This window comes from Diaporthe batatas (genome assembly GCF_019321695.1).
Source record: "Diaporthe batatas strain CRI 302-4 chromosome Unknown Contig00006, whole genome shotgun sequence".
NCBI lineage: Eukaryota > Fungi > Ascomycota > Sordariomycetes > Diaporthales > Diaporthaceae > Diaporthe > Diaporthe batatas.
The window spans coordinates 374,419-391,957 of NW_025408553.1; the positions used below are offsets into that span (position 1 = coordinate 374,419).

The 17,539-nt window shown below is 54.4% G+C and overlaps 5 protein-coding genes across 5 annotated transcripts; 2 read left to right on the forward strand and 3 right to left on the reverse strand.

Annotated features, from left to right (window-relative positions):
• Nucleotides 1-3,370: 3,370 nt before the first annotated feature.
• On the forward strand, nt 3,371-7,393 carry KVR01_006115 (uncharacterized protein). Its single transcript, XM_044786433.1, has 2 exons — nt 3,371-5,187; nt 5,244-7,393. Exons 1-2 carry the CDS (start codon nt 4,203-4,205, stop codon nt 5,333-5,335), a joined length of 1,077 nt encoding a protein of 358 aa, XP_044644918.1. The 5' UTR covers nt 3,371-4,202; the 3' UTR covers nt 5,336-7,393.
• KVR01_006058 (uncharacterized protein) lies at nt 5,558-7,375 on the reverse strand (the record flags this gene model as incomplete). Its single annotated transcript, XM_044790011.1, has 1 exon — nt 5,558-7,375. The coding sequence occupies one exon, from the start codon at nt 7,373-7,375 to the stop codon at nt 5,558-5,560; it is 1,818 nt and encodes a 605-aa protein (XP_044644861.1).
• Nucleotides 7,394-7,620: 227 nt separating the features above from the next.
• KVR01_006070 (uncharacterized protein) lies at nt 7,621-10,141 on the forward strand. Its single transcript, XM_044784432.1, has 3 exons — nt 7,621-8,300; nt 8,368-8,775; nt 8,827-10,141. Exons 1-3 carry the CDS (start codon nt 7,885-7,887, stop codon nt 10,025-10,027), a joined length of 2,025 nt encoding a protein of 674 aa, XP_044644873.1. The 5' UTR covers nt 7,621-7,884; the 3' UTR covers nt 10,028-10,141.
• On the reverse strand, nt 10,100-11,638 carry KVR01_005930 (uncharacterized protein; the record flags this gene model as incomplete). Its single annotated transcript, XM_044788792.1, has 1 exon — nt 10,100-11,638. The coding sequence occupies exon 1, from the start codon at nt 11,546-11,548 to the stop codon at nt 10,100-10,102; it is 1,449 nt and encodes a 482-aa protein (XP_044644733.1). The 5' UTR covers nt 11,549-11,638.
• A 1,100-nt stretch (nt 11,639-12,738) lies between these two features.
• KVR01_005775 (uncharacterized protein) lies at nt 12,739-16,751 on the reverse strand (the record flags this gene model as incomplete). Its single annotated transcript, XM_044792083.1, has 9 exons — nt 12,739-13,171; nt 13,238-13,693; nt 13,814-13,935; nt 13,988-14,381; nt 14,529-15,312; nt 15,489-15,563; nt 15,689-16,224; nt 16,303-16,359; nt 16,414-16,751. 9 exons carry the CDS (start codon nt 16,749-16,751, stop codon nt 12,739-12,741), a joined length of 3,195 nt encoding a protein of 1,064 aa, XP_044644578.1.
• Nucleotides 16,752-17,539: the final 788 nt, after the last annotated feature.

The window sequence follows — 17,539 nt, forward strand, 5'->3', positions numbered from 1 at the left end:
GCTTTTGGGCACGTGAGCCACTCGGGGCGCTTCGCACACAGTACGGACTGGCCTTGGGTGCTCTCTGGGCAAGGAGTCATCTACGGAGTACACGTACATACAGTTTCGAAGGTACCGATGCTGAGCCTTTTTGGGGAACATCCGAGATCCAGTAAAGTTACCGTACTACTGCGCAATACGGTACTATCGGTTAGGGCCGTCCACGGGTGTCGTCAGTGCGTTCTTGTCCAGGTACGACTCCCCCGAACCTAGCTCTTGCTGCCTCTGAAACATATCCAGCACTTAGTGAAGGTCACTTACAGTCTCCTAGCTTCTTCTGCTCGTCTAAGCGGTGTAGCCGTTCAGCCTCGACTCGTTGAAGTCGCCTGAGGCCGTTGCTTGGCTTCCGTTGCCTAATTGAATACGGCTTGACGATTTCCACCAATTGACGTGGTACATGAGAAGGCACTATCCTCTGATACAATCGGAGTAGCAATTTGCAGGCCTCGTGCCAAAGTCCTGGCAATTCAATCCAGGAATGCCTCGCGAATCCTGTTGTCAGGTCATTTCCACGTCGGCATTCCTCTAGCCCCCTGGTCGACACCTGGGCGTCAGCAACTACTTGTCGAGATACCCCTGTGTTTCTTATACCCCAGGTTTCATCTACACAATGCAGCACCGCAGTCATCCCACAACCGCTCCGTCGAAGGACGAACAAGCGCTGCTACTCTGGCTGCGCTGCCCAAGTGCTTTCCTGGCAACTCTACGCTACGTGTGAGCCGAGTCACAGCCATTCAACGTCTGGTTCGAGTATCTCCGTCCGTCCGTCCGTCCGTCCTCCATGTCGAACGTGCACGCGACATATCACCCCACCCATTCGGCAGCGTCCTCTCGGAACATAGTTTTATGTCGCTAGATCCTGCGCGTCTACTACTGCGAGCTCACGCATGTTTCGGGTGCCGGAAGCATTTTGCTCTGGTTGTGTGGGCGACCGTCAAATTTGGGCAGGTTGAGAGCGGTCCATGGAATCAAAGATATAGAGGTTATGACCCTGAACAATGGACCGAACTCTGTTGAATATTTGGAACTCTCCGATGCACTGGCGAGGCACACAAGGGTCACCGCCTTGGGGAACCTTTAGCGTGGGCACGATCAGTGTACCCCAGCAACAGGCATGATACGAGCGTAACAGCTACATGCTGACTGGCTTGGTCACTTCCCACTTGCAGCCGGCAGAATCCTCGATTGCAGCGCTCAGTAGCCTGAGGAGAACTGTCGCTTACGCAGATCTGCGGCCCGTTCGGGGCATCACCGTCGCCGCGATGGTATAATAAGGCCTGGTCCAAGTGAAGCTCTGCAGGTAAAGATTCTTACCTTCCTTTGACCTGTAACAAGATATCGTTACAGATACGATGCCGGCAAAAGAGACAACCTCAGCAGTCATGATAGCTTCATTAATATGTTGTCTGTTTTAAAAGCCCCTGAACTGCTCTTATCTCTCCCTCGTGCCTCGAAACCTATCACGTCACGACGTTGGAAGGTTCCGAAAGCCTATGGCATGTGTCATGGAAAGGTTGAAACTCGAATCGGCAGGGACTATCAAGCACAAGCCATTGACCGTTGAGCCGATGTTTCTCTTACCACGGAGGTTTGGCCTGATGTTTCTGGCTTGGCTTGCCGCACGCTCGGGCCTGACGGCCGAGGGGCTCTGCTTTAACGCTGCAGCCTTCGAGATCTATCAGGGATAAAATTCGCATTGGCCATGGCCTGAGAGACTCTCACGGAGAATTTCAGCTTCTGCGAGGGCTAGCTGGGATGTGGCGATGACGGGTGTTCATGGGCATGTTCTCGGTTGGCATCTTCGCCTCCCTGGTAAAGCGCACCTGTCCCGTATTTCGGCATTGCCGTATGCTGTTGCCTTGGTGTTCACTCTCTCTTTCTGCGAGGCACATATTCCGCACAAGTCTGCTCGAACCACATCACGCAACGATACTACTGTGACGCGCCGGGCTAGGGACTCGCTAATACTTCTAGCCCACGTGAAGCTCTGCGTGACAGTTCCTTGACAGGCCGGCCTAGCCGGTAGAAGCTTTCGCACCTGGGCGATGATGGGATGGCAGGTACTTCGTACAAGTACCTTGACACAAGTCGATGCTGCCGCGCCAGTCGTGCCACCCGCGCCACTGAAGCTGGACTGATGTTGCCGTTGCAGTCGCGCTCGCACGTCCAAGAGAATTCTGCCAGAGCTTAAACGGTTCCAATCGCAAGCGGACAAGCGGGTGGGACGCGGGCAACCAGACTTGTTGGCAGAACCAGCCGCAACCTTATCGCGTATGTGACGTTGAAACTGATCACACCACGACCTGTGCGTAGGCACAAATAACCTTTGTGCTTATTACAGCACGCCACAAATGGGTCGTCTGTCTTGCATGGGCTGGGCTGGGCTCGCATTGAGCAGCCTGACGGTCTGCCTGCCTTGGACCGTCGTGGCCGCTGGCATCTTCCCTGGCAGCCCCCGGGTCGCCATGGGACCGGCGGCATGGAAATCCATTGACGTGGGACGCGTCCAGGGAGAGAAAGAAAAGGGGAATAGTGCAGTCACGCCTTGTTCTCCCCCCCCCCCCCCCAAGCACTTGGTCACCTTGCAGACTGCCGATTAGGGGAGTGCGCTGAACGCGCCATCGTGAGTCGTGCCCGCAGTTTCGATGGAGGCTTGCCATCCTGGGGCATCCTGCGCCGCCGGTCCCACATCCCTTGCGCCGAGACTTGCCCCCATCAGCTGTTTCTGCTGACGACGACGGCACCAGTAGTATTGGCGATGTTCCTTGCACAGAGGGGACTCTATGTGACCGGCTCTACGAGTTTCCTCCCGAGGCCTCTGGGGGGCAATGCGCACCACCACCTACTAGTCTGTTTTGCAGACCGTACAATTTGCGTTCCTAGCTCGTGCTCAACCCGTCGGAAGTCTTGCGACAGGGAACCCGCCTCTTGGGCTTGCTGACAGGTGGCGTTAGCCGTCCTTTGACTGGCAGCGTTGACCTTGACAGCACAACCTCGAGGTGTAGTTGGGCGGTGGCGATATTGCCGAAAGCGAAGAGGGGCGCTCCCCGGAGATTGAAGATGACGGGCTGACATGCCAGGCCCATGCCCATGCCATGCACGGCATCGACGTTGGGCGCTCTCACGGTCTTATCATTGCTGCTATGGGCATTTGTTGTGGCTGCTTTGGCGTAGTGCCCGTCCGCAAACTTCAGCTACACGTGTGGTACCCGGCCGGGCTGGGGCGGGAATGGAACGTGCCGAGCAAAAAGTTGGGGATTTAGCAGAGGTCGATTGGGGGGAGGGGTGTATGCAAACAAACTGACCTGTCACTATCCGCCGTGATGGACTGGTCGACAATCGGCACGCTCGGATCCTGCCCCTGTGCCCCTGAACGCGGCTTGGCGTGGAAAGCGGGCAGGGCTGTGACTGTGCCTGCGCCCTGTGTTCGGGACTGCGTCGGCGACAACAGACATCACAAGGTCTCGGCGGCTCGAGATATCTTGAAGATGCCTCAGCAAGCGCTGCCCCCTTCCTGTCCACCTGGGCTGTCTGTCGGATTGCGTCCCGGCCGGGTTTTCCGTGGCGACCCAGCGTGCCTACAAGGATGAATAATAACAACATCTGATCGCTTCTTCATTAGCACCGCGGGCCGGCATTTCCAGGCTCGGGCTCAGGGTCGAGGGCCGGCGGTCGCCGGGTCCCTGCAAAGTGGATAGGGGACGACAACGAGCTAGAGGGCGACGAAGGGCGAAGACCACCACCAGATAGCGAAGAGGAAGGAAAACTCTGCAGCCCGGTCTTCCACATAGACATTCTTGACTTCTGCACCGGCGAATCTGTCTCTCAAAAACGGCAGCAGTCAGTCTCCTGAATGAAATAAACCCTGAAAGGCTCCCCCGAGTCCCGACAACCTTCCTCGTCGCCGGCTTAATTTGAGTCAGTCAAGTTCCAAGGCTGTTTACCGATTCAGTGAAAGAGGGGCGGGACAACAGAGTCTCGGCCAAGGTGCAGGCAATACACAAAGTGACAAACAACGTCGCCACAAATCACCCCAAAACGGCCTCACAAATCGCGTGTCCAAAGGCAAGGCGTTGTACAGATCGTGTCTCAAGTGATCCAAAAGATACCCGGTGACACGGAAGCCTCAAGCCACCCCGTCTGTGCAGCAAAAAAGATCCAAGATGGCCAAGCACGACCTGCATGAGTTCCTGACGGCCCTGCCCAAGTGCGAGCACCACATGCACCTGGAGGGCTCTCTCAGCCCGGAGCTGCTCTTCACGCTCTCGGAGCGCAACAAGATCGCCCTGCCGCCGGCCTCCGAGGACCCGGCCTTTGCGTCCCCAGCCGCCCTATACGAGCGCTACAGCCGGTTTTCCTCCCTGGACGACTTCCTGCACTACTACTACATCGGCTTCACGGTGCTGATCCACGAGTCGGACTTTGAGGACCTCGCCTACGCCTACTTCGAGAAGGCTGCCGCCCAGGGGGTACGGCACGCCGAGGTCTTCTTTGACCCGCAGGTCCACGTCAACCGCGGGGTCAAGTACGAGACGGTCGTGGGAGGGTTCACCAAGGCGCGGAGGCGCGCCGAGGAGAGCCTCGGCGTCTCGAGCCTGCTCATCCCGTGCCTGCTGAGGCACCTGCCCGTGCCGGAGTCGGTGGCATGCTTCAAGACGATGCGCGATGCGGGCCACTTCCGCGACGGCACGCTGGCAGGCATGGGCCTCTGCTCGACCGAGAAGGACAGCCCGCCGTCGATGTGGAAGGAGGCGTTCGCTCTCGCGGGGAAGGAGAATGTGCGGCTCACCGCGCACGCGGGCGAGGAGGGCCCCGCGGCGTACATCACCGAGGCGCTGGACGAGCTGAAGGTGTCGCGGATCGACCACGGCGTGAACGCGAGGCACGATGAGGCCGTGATGGAGAGGTTAGCGCGGGACAGGGTGATGCTGAGCGTGTGCCCGCTGTCGAACGTGGTGCTGAGGGGTGTGACCAAGGTCAGCGAGGTGCCGATCCGGACATTCCTGGACAAGGGCGTGCGCTTCAGCATCTCCAGCGACGACCCGGCCTACTTTGGCGGATACATCCTGGATAACTACTTGGCCGTGCAGGAGGCTTTTGACCTCAGCGTGGATGAGTGGAACACGATTGCCGTGAATGCGGTCGAAGGTGAGTTCCCCACTACGAGAATGTTGGCGTTATTGAGAAACTGACATTTCTAAAAGGGTCGTGGTGCGGTCAAACTCGAAAATCCGAGATTCTGTGGGAGATCGAAAAGCTTGTGGCAGAGACAAAGGGCAACAAGGAGAGCGCATAGATTTATAGATCTTTCTATGAGACGTAGGGGATGAGCAAACGCCGATATATATCCAAGACCTCAGGTCTGTCTGGTTCGAATACACGAAACAACCACCAAATGCCTCGGACCCAAACGCCCTGCCGATGCGTGTTGAACAAAGGAAATGAGAGCGAACTGCTCGTTGAGATGGAAAGATAGAAAAGTGAAACCGACTTGAAAGCATTCTAGGCCAATTTAAAATCAAATCACAATGCCGCGCTGAGACCAACCATTCTTTCCCTTCCAGGCCCACAGCACCAGCAGGCAAGAGATCCAAACACTGATTGCCATCGCCCAGTAAGCGGTGGCATAGCACTGGGTACCGTAGCAGAAGAGGTCGCCATTCCCTGCCTCTGGCGGATTCGGGCTCTTCTCTGCGCCAGCTTGATAAACAGCCGAGTAGACCAAGCCCCAGAGCGTGTTTCCAAGCGCTGGGAAAGTCGCAACGATGCCCCAGTTCGTACCAAAATTCTCGACGCCCCAGATTATCGTCACAATAATGGGAGTAATGCTGAAAAGTGCTCCATACCCCGCCCCGATAAGACTGGACACGATCCAAAATCGCTCGCCGTGGTTCTGTATCGCGCCCGAGGCCAGTACAGCCAAGCCAATGGACATGAGGAGTGCAAAGAAGAGGAGGAATGTGACACGAGAAATCGAGAACTTCATGCGGTGGAGAATGGTGCGAGCAGGCTGGCCGGAAGGAATCTGCACGTATTGTGACACTGGCGTCGGCGCCAGCAGATCTGTCAGAGCCCCTATCAGGAGACGGATGACCGTGCTCGTGGCGCAAATGATTGAGACATGGGTTGCAGCTGATGTGGATGAGCCAATGAGGATGGCAGTGGGCGGGTAGAGAGTCTTGATGACGGTGCCCATGTTGTTGATGAAAGCCTCGCCGGGACCGATGGTGCAGAAGAACCCAGCCGCCAGAAACCACATTGTGTGGTCGTTGAGGAACCGCCGAGTCTCGGCGTTGAGAACCCAGTTCTTCTTGAAATTTGGGTCGTCTTCGAGATCCGCAGCCGGGTCCAACAGGCGGGCGTCCTCCTCGTCCTCCAGCGGGTTGGACCTCTCGATGGTGCCATAGCCACCGGCCGACGTGCGCCCCGGGGTGAAGAGTGCACTTCCATCGAGAAGACCACTCCTCTCGAGCTCCTCCACGGCTTCGTCGATAAGATCTTGCTCGTCGATGACCTTCATGGTCAAACTCCCGATTATGCCCACCACAAAAAGCAAGACGGCCAGGAAGATGAAGAACGAGACGGCGTTGATATCCCCCTTGCTTCCATCAGGATTGCGCTCGTATAGCAGGCGGCTGCCAACCTGACTCTGCCACATGCCCGAGAGACCAACGGCAGTGATTGGCATCGCCAGCGCTAGCCCACGATGCTTGCCCTTTCCGAAGTTCTTGGCGCACGTGGTGACCGAACTGATGTAGAGGGCGCAGGAACCCATTCCGATGCAGATGAAAGCAACGACCATCAGGGCGTAGGAGAGCTTTCCCGGCTTTGACCCGCCTGCTGCCTCGCCCTGCTTGTAGAGTATTGCCGCCAGGCCGTAGCCAACCCCAAACAGCACAGCCGAGACTCCGGCCAGCGGTGCAGGCCCGGCGCGATCGCAGATGTAGCCGAAGAAAGGGACCAGTATGTAGAGCGCAAAGCTGGCAACAATGGAGATGCCGTTGACTTGGTACTGGGTGTAGTGCAGTCGCTCCTGGAAGAGATGGCCGTACAGCGAGAAGGCGGTTATGGAGCCAGCGCAGAGCGCAGCCAAGATGGCACCGACGAAAGAGACATTTCGTTTGGTAACGAGGGCAGCACGGCGGCGGTGCCTGAAGGAGGGACTTGGTGAGTCGGAGCGGTAGGAAGAGGCTGGGCTGCTGAGGACAGATGAGGCGTCGTCCTCGGTGGAGGATGCGGAGGGCTGGAGCAGGGGATTTATGCTCTCGCCGGCCTTGTTCGGGGACGGAGGAGGAGGAGGCTGGTGCTTACCACCGCTCTTGGTGGCGCCGGTCATGGTGTGGGTTGGTGGTTTGTTATGTGATAAGAAAGGAGGAGAAGCCTAGGGGATCCGACATTCGCAATATTGTGTCATGGGCTCCTGACGCCGGAGCTCGGAGATGGGCTGATAAGATAAGCAAGCACCAGAACAGTACGGAGGTACCTCCATACGGAGTACCTATCTACTCCTACACCTGGCATATCTAGGTACCTAGGTACCTAGGTACCTACCCAGGCGGGCGGCTTCCCAGGTCCAGTGACGTCCAAGCTACCCCGACAATCAGCTGAAGTCCGAATCACGAGGTCGATCCACGGAGACTCGACGCGTGCCAAAAGGAGGGTGTTCTGTGTCTTGGTCCAACAAGGAAACCAATTCCTTGCAACCCCAAGCTGCTTGTAGGAGGGAGCTCCCGCACCCCTGCCACATCTGCGGTTTGGCGCGAGAGTGCCCCTTCAAGTTCTCGCGCCCCTGACCAGGTCAATCTTGGCCCTTTCGGATTACACAACGACATAACCCAGCCCGTGATGGCAGCCAGTCTCCTTCGAGCCTTCGGCCTGGCCAGTCCTGACACCAGGGAGCAAGTCATCATCGGCATTGCTGAGCGCCTGGGCGAAGACGAGCTTCGATTGTTCCAAGAGGCTCGGAGACGGTTGGAGCACAGGGTCGATATCCTCTGTGGCACCTCCCGTGTCTCGAGGGCTCAGCTGCCACACGAGATTCAGCTTCAGATCGTCAGCCTGCTCGGGGTCACAGATCTCTACCACTGTACCAACGTCTGCCGTAGATGGAGATGTCTACTGCTGCAAAGCAGCCAGCTGTCCGACAATCTGCTCAAAAAGCACTTCCCGGGATTCTTCGATGACACGTACAACGCGCCCGAGACGCTTCCCAAAGCCCTTAGGAAGCGATATCTCAGAGATTCCGCCAGATTTCGGACCAGGCAAGTGTCGTGCCTGTCTCGTCTCACCCGAAGGAGTCTACTGACGTCCTCTCTTCCCACACGCAAGGTTCACGTGTGGACTTTTCAAGAATCCCGATGGAACGTTCGCCATGGATCGCGTTGAAGGCTTACACCGAGGCCGAACTTTTAAGGATCTCGCCTGCGCCGGTTCCATCAGCTTTCGACCGTCCCCCTCAGCCAGAACAGCAAGAGATTCGCCGCCAGACGCATACGCTATTCCATACCACGGCTCGAGCAGTGCTGTGAGCAATTATTCTTATTCTAGTGGTTATTTGGTATGGCAATCGACGCCAGCTCCCGGTGAATGGGCACACCCGATTATCGTGCATGACTTCCGTGCACATCAACGCTGGGATCTTTCCCTGCCCTCTATGCGGACCAAAGGGATCAAGTTATTGCTTTGTGCACTTGGGAATGAGCTCGTTGTGGCTAGAGTGGCTGGGGAGAGAATTGTGTATGCCCAAAATACGTGACCGGTCTTACATCATGCTAACAGCAACAACAGATACGCATGGGACTTGGTGTCGCGAGCCGTCGATCGCGTCACTCTTCCCACCCCACCAAGCAAATGCTTTACAAGAAACCACTCAGTCGTGATTGTGAGCCAAAGTGGCGATGTGTTACTCTGGTCCTTCCGTCATGGCTTGGAAGATGTCGATACAACCATACCAAAAGATGAAAGCGCCCATCGAGGATCCCAACGACGCAGACATATTCTCAACAGACCCCTATCAATCCTTGAACTCAACGAGCTGACTATCATGTTCCATCCCAGGCACGATGATGTGTTCTTTCTGGCAACATACAACGACAAGAATCTCAACCCTGACGAACTCTGGGTGTGCGAGTACAGGGACAAGCGGTGTTGTCAGATTTTCACATATCGCGTACCAATTCTTTGGCACAGACCTCACTCGATGATTTTCAGCCCTCGGCTGATTGACGCGCATGGTACGTATCGGCTCTTGGAACAAAGACAAGGAACTCGCGAGGGTGTCCAAATCCGCAGTGTCACATTCAACACCATTAGCAAATCGTTCGGGGCTCTCGGGTTCCAGGCACCGAATCATACTGATGCCGAGAGCTTTTTACTCTGGAATGATCAGATGGTACTCAAATACGACCCAGAAGGACCACTTATTAGGCCCTGGCCCTTACTGGTAGTGGGGCCATCGTCCGGCTCTCGCAGCCTTGAAGCAGCCGCGGCTGCGGCTGCGACAACCGGAAGTCCTCCACTCGAGTTGGCCATGGAATGTTTGATCAAAGCTGCGACATCGCTGGAAACAGCTAGCAGTAGTTTGACTCCTTCCCACCGGCTTCGAACTATGATTGAAGCCCTGGAACACTGGAAGCAAAGGCATGATATCATTCGGGCCCCAGACGTCCCCGAATCAATGCCGGAAATTTGTACTACTATTGGTCTGCGGCACCTACTGTTGTTCTATAGCGGTCAGTGCAACTGGGAGGGGGATCACGTCAGAGACTGCCCGGGGATGTTTGGTCTACCAAAACCTCTGGTTCGTTCGTGGGCAACTGATGGCGACGATGACTTCTTGGTCATTTTAAACCAAGACTACTATACCGTCCTTGCCGTGGATGAAGACGGTGAGGTGGCCAAGGCAATCCGAGAGAGCACCACGCACCGAGCAGAGGAAGTGTCTAACGAGTCTGGTCAACACATGGTATATGAACGTTTGGAGATATAGCTGATATTACGAGATTCTTTGATAAGATGGAAACTCGACTGTCAAACAACCTTCAGCAACAAATATTCAGTCCTAGGAACCATCCAATGCCCAATAGCCCCCAATCTCCTCAAACACCTGCTCAAAACCAGGCAGAATCTCATCAAGATCCCTCGGCTCAACATCATACATGTCCGTACACATGGCAGCGTGGAAATCAGGCCCATGATCTGGCTTGTATAGCGCCCCGTCAAACTTGATCCCAACGTCCACACTCACCGCCGGTTCCCTATCCGACATGGCGCGCTTGTAGTCTCGAAAGTAGCCCCCCTTCTTTTCCCTGTTCCACCTCATCACCTCCAGGTGGACCGTCTTGACCAGGCCGCCGTGCATGAAGGCGATCCGGTCGTCGTCTGGGTGATGCTGCGCAAAAGAGTGGCCACAGTAGAAGCCATCGTTGGTCGTGCCGACGCTCGTGAGCCACCTCTTGGGCTTGCCGTACTCAGTCTTGAGCGCGTGCCATGCGAACCTGAACGTGTCCTTGTCCCCGAGGAGGAATTGCCCGTAATAGGCGCCCTGCTCGTTGTTAAGCCACGAGGCCAGCTGCAGGTGGTACCAGAAGCGTGTCTTGTCGACCACGAGCTGGCCGCTTTCTTGTTCGTACTCGTCCATTCGACAGTTTGTGTTGAAGATGGCCCAGGCTGGGTTCTGAGGCCTTGTCCGAGCTATGTCGGGCCAGAAGATGGTCCCAAACTCGCGGTAGGTGTCAGATGAGTATAGCAGCGCTGGGTCGATGACGGGGATGTTGTCTGAATCGAGAAGGATTGGTTCGGCAAAACGTGAGTTGACGAGTGCAGCAGTCTTGAGTTGATAGTTGATGTAGTCACCGTCTTTCTTGACTTGGATGATGTTGTGTTCCCCTGCCAAATCATTGAAGTACATCTTCGAATATAGCTTTTGAAGGGCATTTTTGTCCACTTCAGACACTTCACCATTCCAATAGTGAAGCTCTATGTTAATTGTCGACTTTAGCCGGGCGAGGGATCTCAGGATCACTTCCACTCTCTTAAGGGTGTCCTGATTGCCAGCCACGATCACAAGTCCACGCCCAGAGAATTTCTTTTTAACCTTCGAGTAAGGGATCATGCCATTGCCGATGAAGGACTGCCACTCTCGCCGGTGAGATTCGATCTCTGAGCCTGGGACGTCTTGCTTGATCCATTCCCTGCCCGGGCCGCCCTCCTCCCACTGGAAATTCACCTTCTCGCCGTGTCGCAAGGGACAAGACCGCCTCGCCTGTTGCATCGTGTAACCTGGCAGCTCCATTACTGCCTTGAAATGCGGCAGGAACGCATCCGCGGATCGTAGTCTGTGTGCATCTTTCAAAAGTTGCTGCTGAGGATGTGTCGAGGGGTGCCAGAGACTTATCTTTTCTGGGACGTTGGATTCATCCTCACCCATGTACACATGCGAAACGAGAATCAATGTGACGAAGATCGCGACGCCGACCCATATGTTTCTCAGACTCTTTGGTGGAAGCATTTTGGGCAAGCAGACGGAGGTGAACTCGGCGATGAATGAAATCGTCCAATTCTCTGCATCTCACGCGGCATCCTCTGGGATTCACGGAACGGCAGTCCTGCCCCCACAAGGATAACAGAGCAGGGACGCACAAACATGGAGGTTGGGACTTGATAAACGCGTCGGACCAGGGACCTGTCACCTGCATGCCAACCGTAGCCCGCGGGCAAGGCGGCCTCGGTAAAGCAGCTGGGGTAGACATGCGGGCCTACCCTAGTTTGAGCCTGGGAGACCTGGGAACTGGGAACATTGGTGCAATTCTGGGTCGCTTTCCAGACTGATACCTACCTTTTGCGGAGTGCGGAGACAGTCGGATTGAATTGGGGATCTGGGTGCCAAGAAGCTGAGGTTCGGGTCGAAGTAATAAACCAAAGCCACTCGTCGCATGACCAAGGCCTTGACTTGCTGGCCATGTTTCACAATTGGCCTAGGACATGGTCGTTGGAGTCTTCACATGTCTGGGCCGAGCGTCAGGTTAGCAGTCAAGCCTCAGTAGTTTTCTATAGCATCACTTATTCGGACGAACTGTCACAAACCGTTTGAATCCTACAATCACATCCAAACGACTGGTTAGCATTGATCTGCTGAACTTACTCTAAACACTTGTCTGTATGAGATCCGTACACCAGAAATATAAGTTCACACAATGAACCGACTCCAATACCAGTCCAGGTTATCATAGAAATGCTTCAAGACTACGCCGTTGATTGAATGACCCTCCTTTAAGGAACCTTACCTAGCAGTGAGAGACGAATTAAACTCATTGACATGATCTGTATGGCTGACGATTTTGGTGCAATCTGCCAGCCTGTTGAAGAGAGAAACTGCAACCTTAGTGTACATAAAATTCATTGTATTTCCATTCCAGCCTACTTTTGGCAAAACAAGGATGCCTATCACAAAGAGGGAGGGTCGCGTAACGGGGGCACTGCCTCATCAACTTACAGCCATCAACCTCTCATCATCCACCTCAAGGACCTACTCAGGTGCTCCGATGTCTGCATCCATCCATACCAGCTTGCAGCCACAAACTTACAGGGCGAAACGTCCCAGAACTGCAAACCATGCCTTGGTGAAATCAAGTCACCACCACCTTCCAACACCATTTTTTTTTCTCTCTCATGCTTTTACTCGAACACTTGCCCTCATCCTCAGGCGCTCTCCGACTTCACATGTTTCTCCATGCCCGAGTTTGGCACGTCCTCCTGATTCTGCACCATGCCGTCTTGGAGCTGCTGGGCAATGAGGCTCTCCTCTGACCTCGAGTCTTCGGAAGCCGCGAAGCGAAACTCTGCGAATCGATAGTCGGCGTCGTCGAGGATAAGCCGCATCTGGTCACGCAGCACTCGCTCGCCCAAAGGCACCTCAGCAGATGCTTCGTCACAGCGGCCGGCTAGGATGGCGCGATAGTCCCGCCGAATCTTGGCGAGCAGGTCTTGGACAAAGACCGTCAATGATTTCTCAATTGCCACGCACATTGAATCCAGCTGTCTTTGGACTGAATCGCATGCCTGTCTGAACATGGTGTTGCGGGCGGTGGCCACATGGGATTCCATGATGGCCTTCATGCGGACGAACGTGCCTCTGCCTAATTCGTAGCATAATCATTAGAGAGGAAGGCGGATAGGGATGTCCATGCACTCTCGAGACTCACCTCGCTCATTGGTACAAGCTTCGTAGGCGGGCTTCATAGCAGCTTGGATGACTGGCGTGAATCCACGATTCACTTCACGCTGAATCTCTGTGATCTTTGCACCGAAGAAATTAGGAGTGGTGTCGAGCATCTTCTGGTACGCACGCTTCTGCTGGTCTAGACCGCTGACACTTGTCCAGCTTGCAGAAGCATCCAGCATGTTGGCAGCAACGTCGCCGTGGAAGCTCTCCAGATGTTCCTTGCATTCTTGGGCGAATGTGCGCAGGGTCCGCGGAATCCGTCGTTGGAAGACTCTCTCCCAATTTCCAGCCAGCTGCCTATTTATAGGCTCGAACAGCTCTTCGTTGAAGTCTCGCTTTCCAAAGGTTCCTTTCCAACAGCCGTCGCGGCGGCATGTTGCTTTGTAGCTCGACCACTGCAGTCCGTTCTCCTCTCGAGGTTTTCCCCATCCACTGTTGACAAGTGTCAGACTATTGAGGACTACATGCAGGCAGGTCCAACTCCCCACCAGAAGAGGTGTTCTGCATTTGTGCAATAACTGTAATTGAGGGAAAGCTCAGAATCCTACTTACGTTGCGGTCTCGAGAGCGCTGTCAGAAGCGGCAGGGATGAGCGTATCAAAAGTCTTGAGGAGGTTCTTTTCGAGGTCGTGTTTCATAGAAGAGTGGCAGTCCTCGATGGTCTCACGGAGACTCTGGAAAAAGACGTTAGCAAACCAAGAGGGACACAGATATCTCGTCACCCACATTGTCAAGTTTAGTGAAGAGATTATCCAGGAGTCTCTCATCCACTTCTACTTCCTCTTGTATCATGGTAGGGCATGTAATGCCGGAGGCCCAGAACATCATAGAGTGCAAGAGCCGGTTCAGCTCATTCAAGAAGAGCTGAGAAGTGCTGACGCGGCCGCGCTCAGTAACTCTCTTTGCATGTTCTTGTAACTGAGGGATTTCTGTGTCTTCTAGAAATGCAAAGCCATCAGTTTGGACCATGTCTTTCTCTAGCCTTCCGGCCATGTTTTGGTACGATCGTGATGAGACGCAGAAGACGGGCAGGCTTCGCGCGAGCTCATCATAGTCTCGCTTCTCCTCTTCCGGGTCGAAGTCGGCTTCATCCTCTTCAATTGAAACCTCCTGATCAAGCCTGTATTTTGTTACATCAGTCAAAAGGTATGTAGAATCTCGAGGATGTTTGAAAGGCAAGAAGAAGAGGACTGAAGCCCAGATCAACAGAAGCTAACGAAGTGGCATCCAAGCAAGCTCTGTTCTTGTGTAGATAGATGGTACTTACTCTTTGATTCCCAGCGCAAAGTCTTGCTGGATTGCAACTTTGACATACTCATTCCTGCGCTGGATGCAGAGCCGCAGCATGTCAGATTTTGTTTCTGCCCCTTCTTTTGTGACTTCATCCAATGCGTGCCTAGCCCTGGAAATCTCCTTTTCAAGGCTCTTCTTCTTCTTACGAGCCTCTTTCTTGTGGATCTTGATAGTCGCAAGCTCTCTCTCGATATCGCCTTCTGTCAGTGGTGTATCCGGGGCCTCGGAGGTTTGGCCAGTCTCTCCGTTGTCGGTATCATCCTGAGCTGCATCGACGTCGCTTGATGGGGTAATCTCGCGTTTTCGCTTCTTAGTGATATCAGAAGGCGCATACAAAGGCTTATCACCACCCAGCTCCTCCTGTAGCTCCTCCCATTGTTCGTTGTCCAGATCTAGTTTCTCAAGGAGTTCGTCGAACTCACGCTTCTGTTCCTTCAAGCTCTCGATCTGCGAGGTCAGCTCGTTTCGTTCCGAATCCAGGTCATTGGCTTTCTGCCAGTAATCTCCGAGTTCGTCCTCAATACCTAGGCTGGCCCCAACTTCCGTGGGCAGGATGTCATCTGTCTTTGTGCAGACAAAGATCACTGTGGAAAGAGCCCCGTCGTATTTAAGTTGCCTCCTGAAGCTATCGCCGAGGAGTTTCTTGGCGATTTTGGCGTTGACGGCTCGCTGAATGTCAGCGGTGATCCATATGCCGTTGCACGCCTTCATGTAATTCTTAGCAACTGCGGCGCGAGCAGCATTGGAGTCTTGCACGCCTGCAAGATCCGGAGTCAGCTGACCAACCATCACTCAAGAAGTTGAACACGTCGGAGACGGGTTGGGTGTGATAGATCTGTGAGTGTTCAAATTTACAACTTGGATAGGACATTCAAAAGAAGACTGGCAGCGTTCCTTGATCGGAATGCGAAAATTGTATTTCGGAAATGCTTACCAGGAAGATCGACCAGCACGACTCCTGTGGAAAGGGCAGCGGCCTTGGAATAGATTCGTACCACTTTGATGAGGGCTGCGAAGTATTAATCGACTGTTCGCAAAGGGGGATATGGAATGAAGCAGGTATCAAGGGGAAGGAAGTTGGCAATCCAGAGAACGGGGCGTCAGGAGGAGAAGGGTTGATCGTTGTAGACTTACGCCAGTACTCCATTTTCTTTTCAGGCTTCTTCGGCTTGTCCTTGTCCTTCTCATTGTCCTTTTTTGACTTTTTCTGTCTCTTGTTCGAGTTCTCCTTATCCTGGTTTGGATTTCCCTCGTGGTCCTTGCTGTCAATGTACTGTTTGAGGCTTTCAAAGAGGCCCGAGGATGAAGTGGCACACAGCAGCTTGGTACTTCCCAAGACTCCGTGAACCTCAGGCTCTCGAGCAATATCATCCGGATTGCTCGCTTGTCTCACGATGTCGTCCCTCTTTTTCTTTGGGTAGACAGCTCTGATCTTGCTATATGCCAGACCTGCATCGGTGTCGGGGTTGTAGCAATCCGGAGAAATCCTGGGAGTGCCATCGACGATCTCGATGAGGTCATTCAGAAGGGTCTTGAGCTCCTGAGACCAATCGTCTGCGCTGATGAATTCGACCTCTGCGCGATAAAGTTCGCTCGGGTCGTCCGAGTGGTTGAATGAGATCTCAGTAGCGGAAGCTGTGCACGCTCGCAATCCGCTGGTGGGCACCAGTCTGTACCAGTAGTAAGCAAGAGTCGTCATAAAGTGCGAGGGAAGAGTTCGGGGTTGGTTGTGGGCTTGGATAGCCTACCTCTCTTCATCAAGCAGCGCGTTGATGACGCTGGACTTTCCCGCACCGGTGACACCACTGTGACAATCACATTAGAGTTTGTGCGTCCAAGAGACAAATGAGAATACTCACACGACCCCAACAACGGTGCGAGGTGGTTTTGCCTTGAGCTCTACCTGCTGAATGCACTGCAGCCAGTGGGCCACCTGGGGATCCCCATCTCCCCGAGTAGCGTTCAGGGGCGCCCTCAGGTCTTCGAGAAGGCGGATGCCGACCTGAACAGCAGATTCAAGCTCCGAGACGGAAGAGCTCGAGGCAAGCTTCTCGAGGTGATTGCTGTGAGCAGAGATAGGCTTCGAATTTGCGACGAGGGAAGCAGGGACTGAAGTGGTACCAGAGCCGTTTTCATCAGGATCAGGTTCGCGCTTTATGCGGCATTGCGCCGTGTGCTTGGCTGGAGAGCCAGACATGGCGTCTCGTGGAGGATGTCCCGAGAGAACAGCGTTGATAATTTTGTGAGTGTGCAAGTGTTGATGGGCGATGAAGGGGCAGATGGGAGCTAGTTGAGGTGGCTGCCAGGTGGTTGTCGATGCAGTTGACGGGAGACGCGTGGAGGGGTGGGCAGTCAGTCGCGTCAAATAAGGCAGGGTAAAGTCAACATGAGGGAGGTGGGGGTTTGTGGAAGCGCAGCCACAAGGAACCTGCACAGGATTCAAGAAGAATGCTTGGGGAGTGGTGCTTTGTCAACTGGTGAGAAATGGCGGGAAAGTTGAAGTGCAGGGGAAAACCACGACACTCGAGCTTTCCAGGTAAGTAAGTACTTGAGTACCTGCGTAAGTACCCAGACTGGTAGCAGCTACAGGCAGTGCCAACTCACTCTGGTAGAACAGCTCCGATGTTCCAGAAGACTCAATGCAACAAGGGTAGAGAACAACATGCTACACACTGTCCGCTTGGACAGACTGACTGCCCTAAGTCCTAGTCTAGGTCACATTCTATCATCGCAACCTGTGGGTAAGTTGGCTCTGTCTCACTGGTCGGTACCGCCCATCGAGAACAAAATACTCGCATCCGCCCGCTCGAGAAGTACATCACGATGCCTATGGCTCCCAGCACTCCAGTCAGGATACCCTGAATCAGGTATGCCCTAGCATAGACCCGTTGCTTAATGAATGGGAAGACGCGATAAGATGTACCAAAGCTGAGGATACGCGTATCGCACAAATGACACCCAGCGCCGGGCCCGACCTCCTCAGAT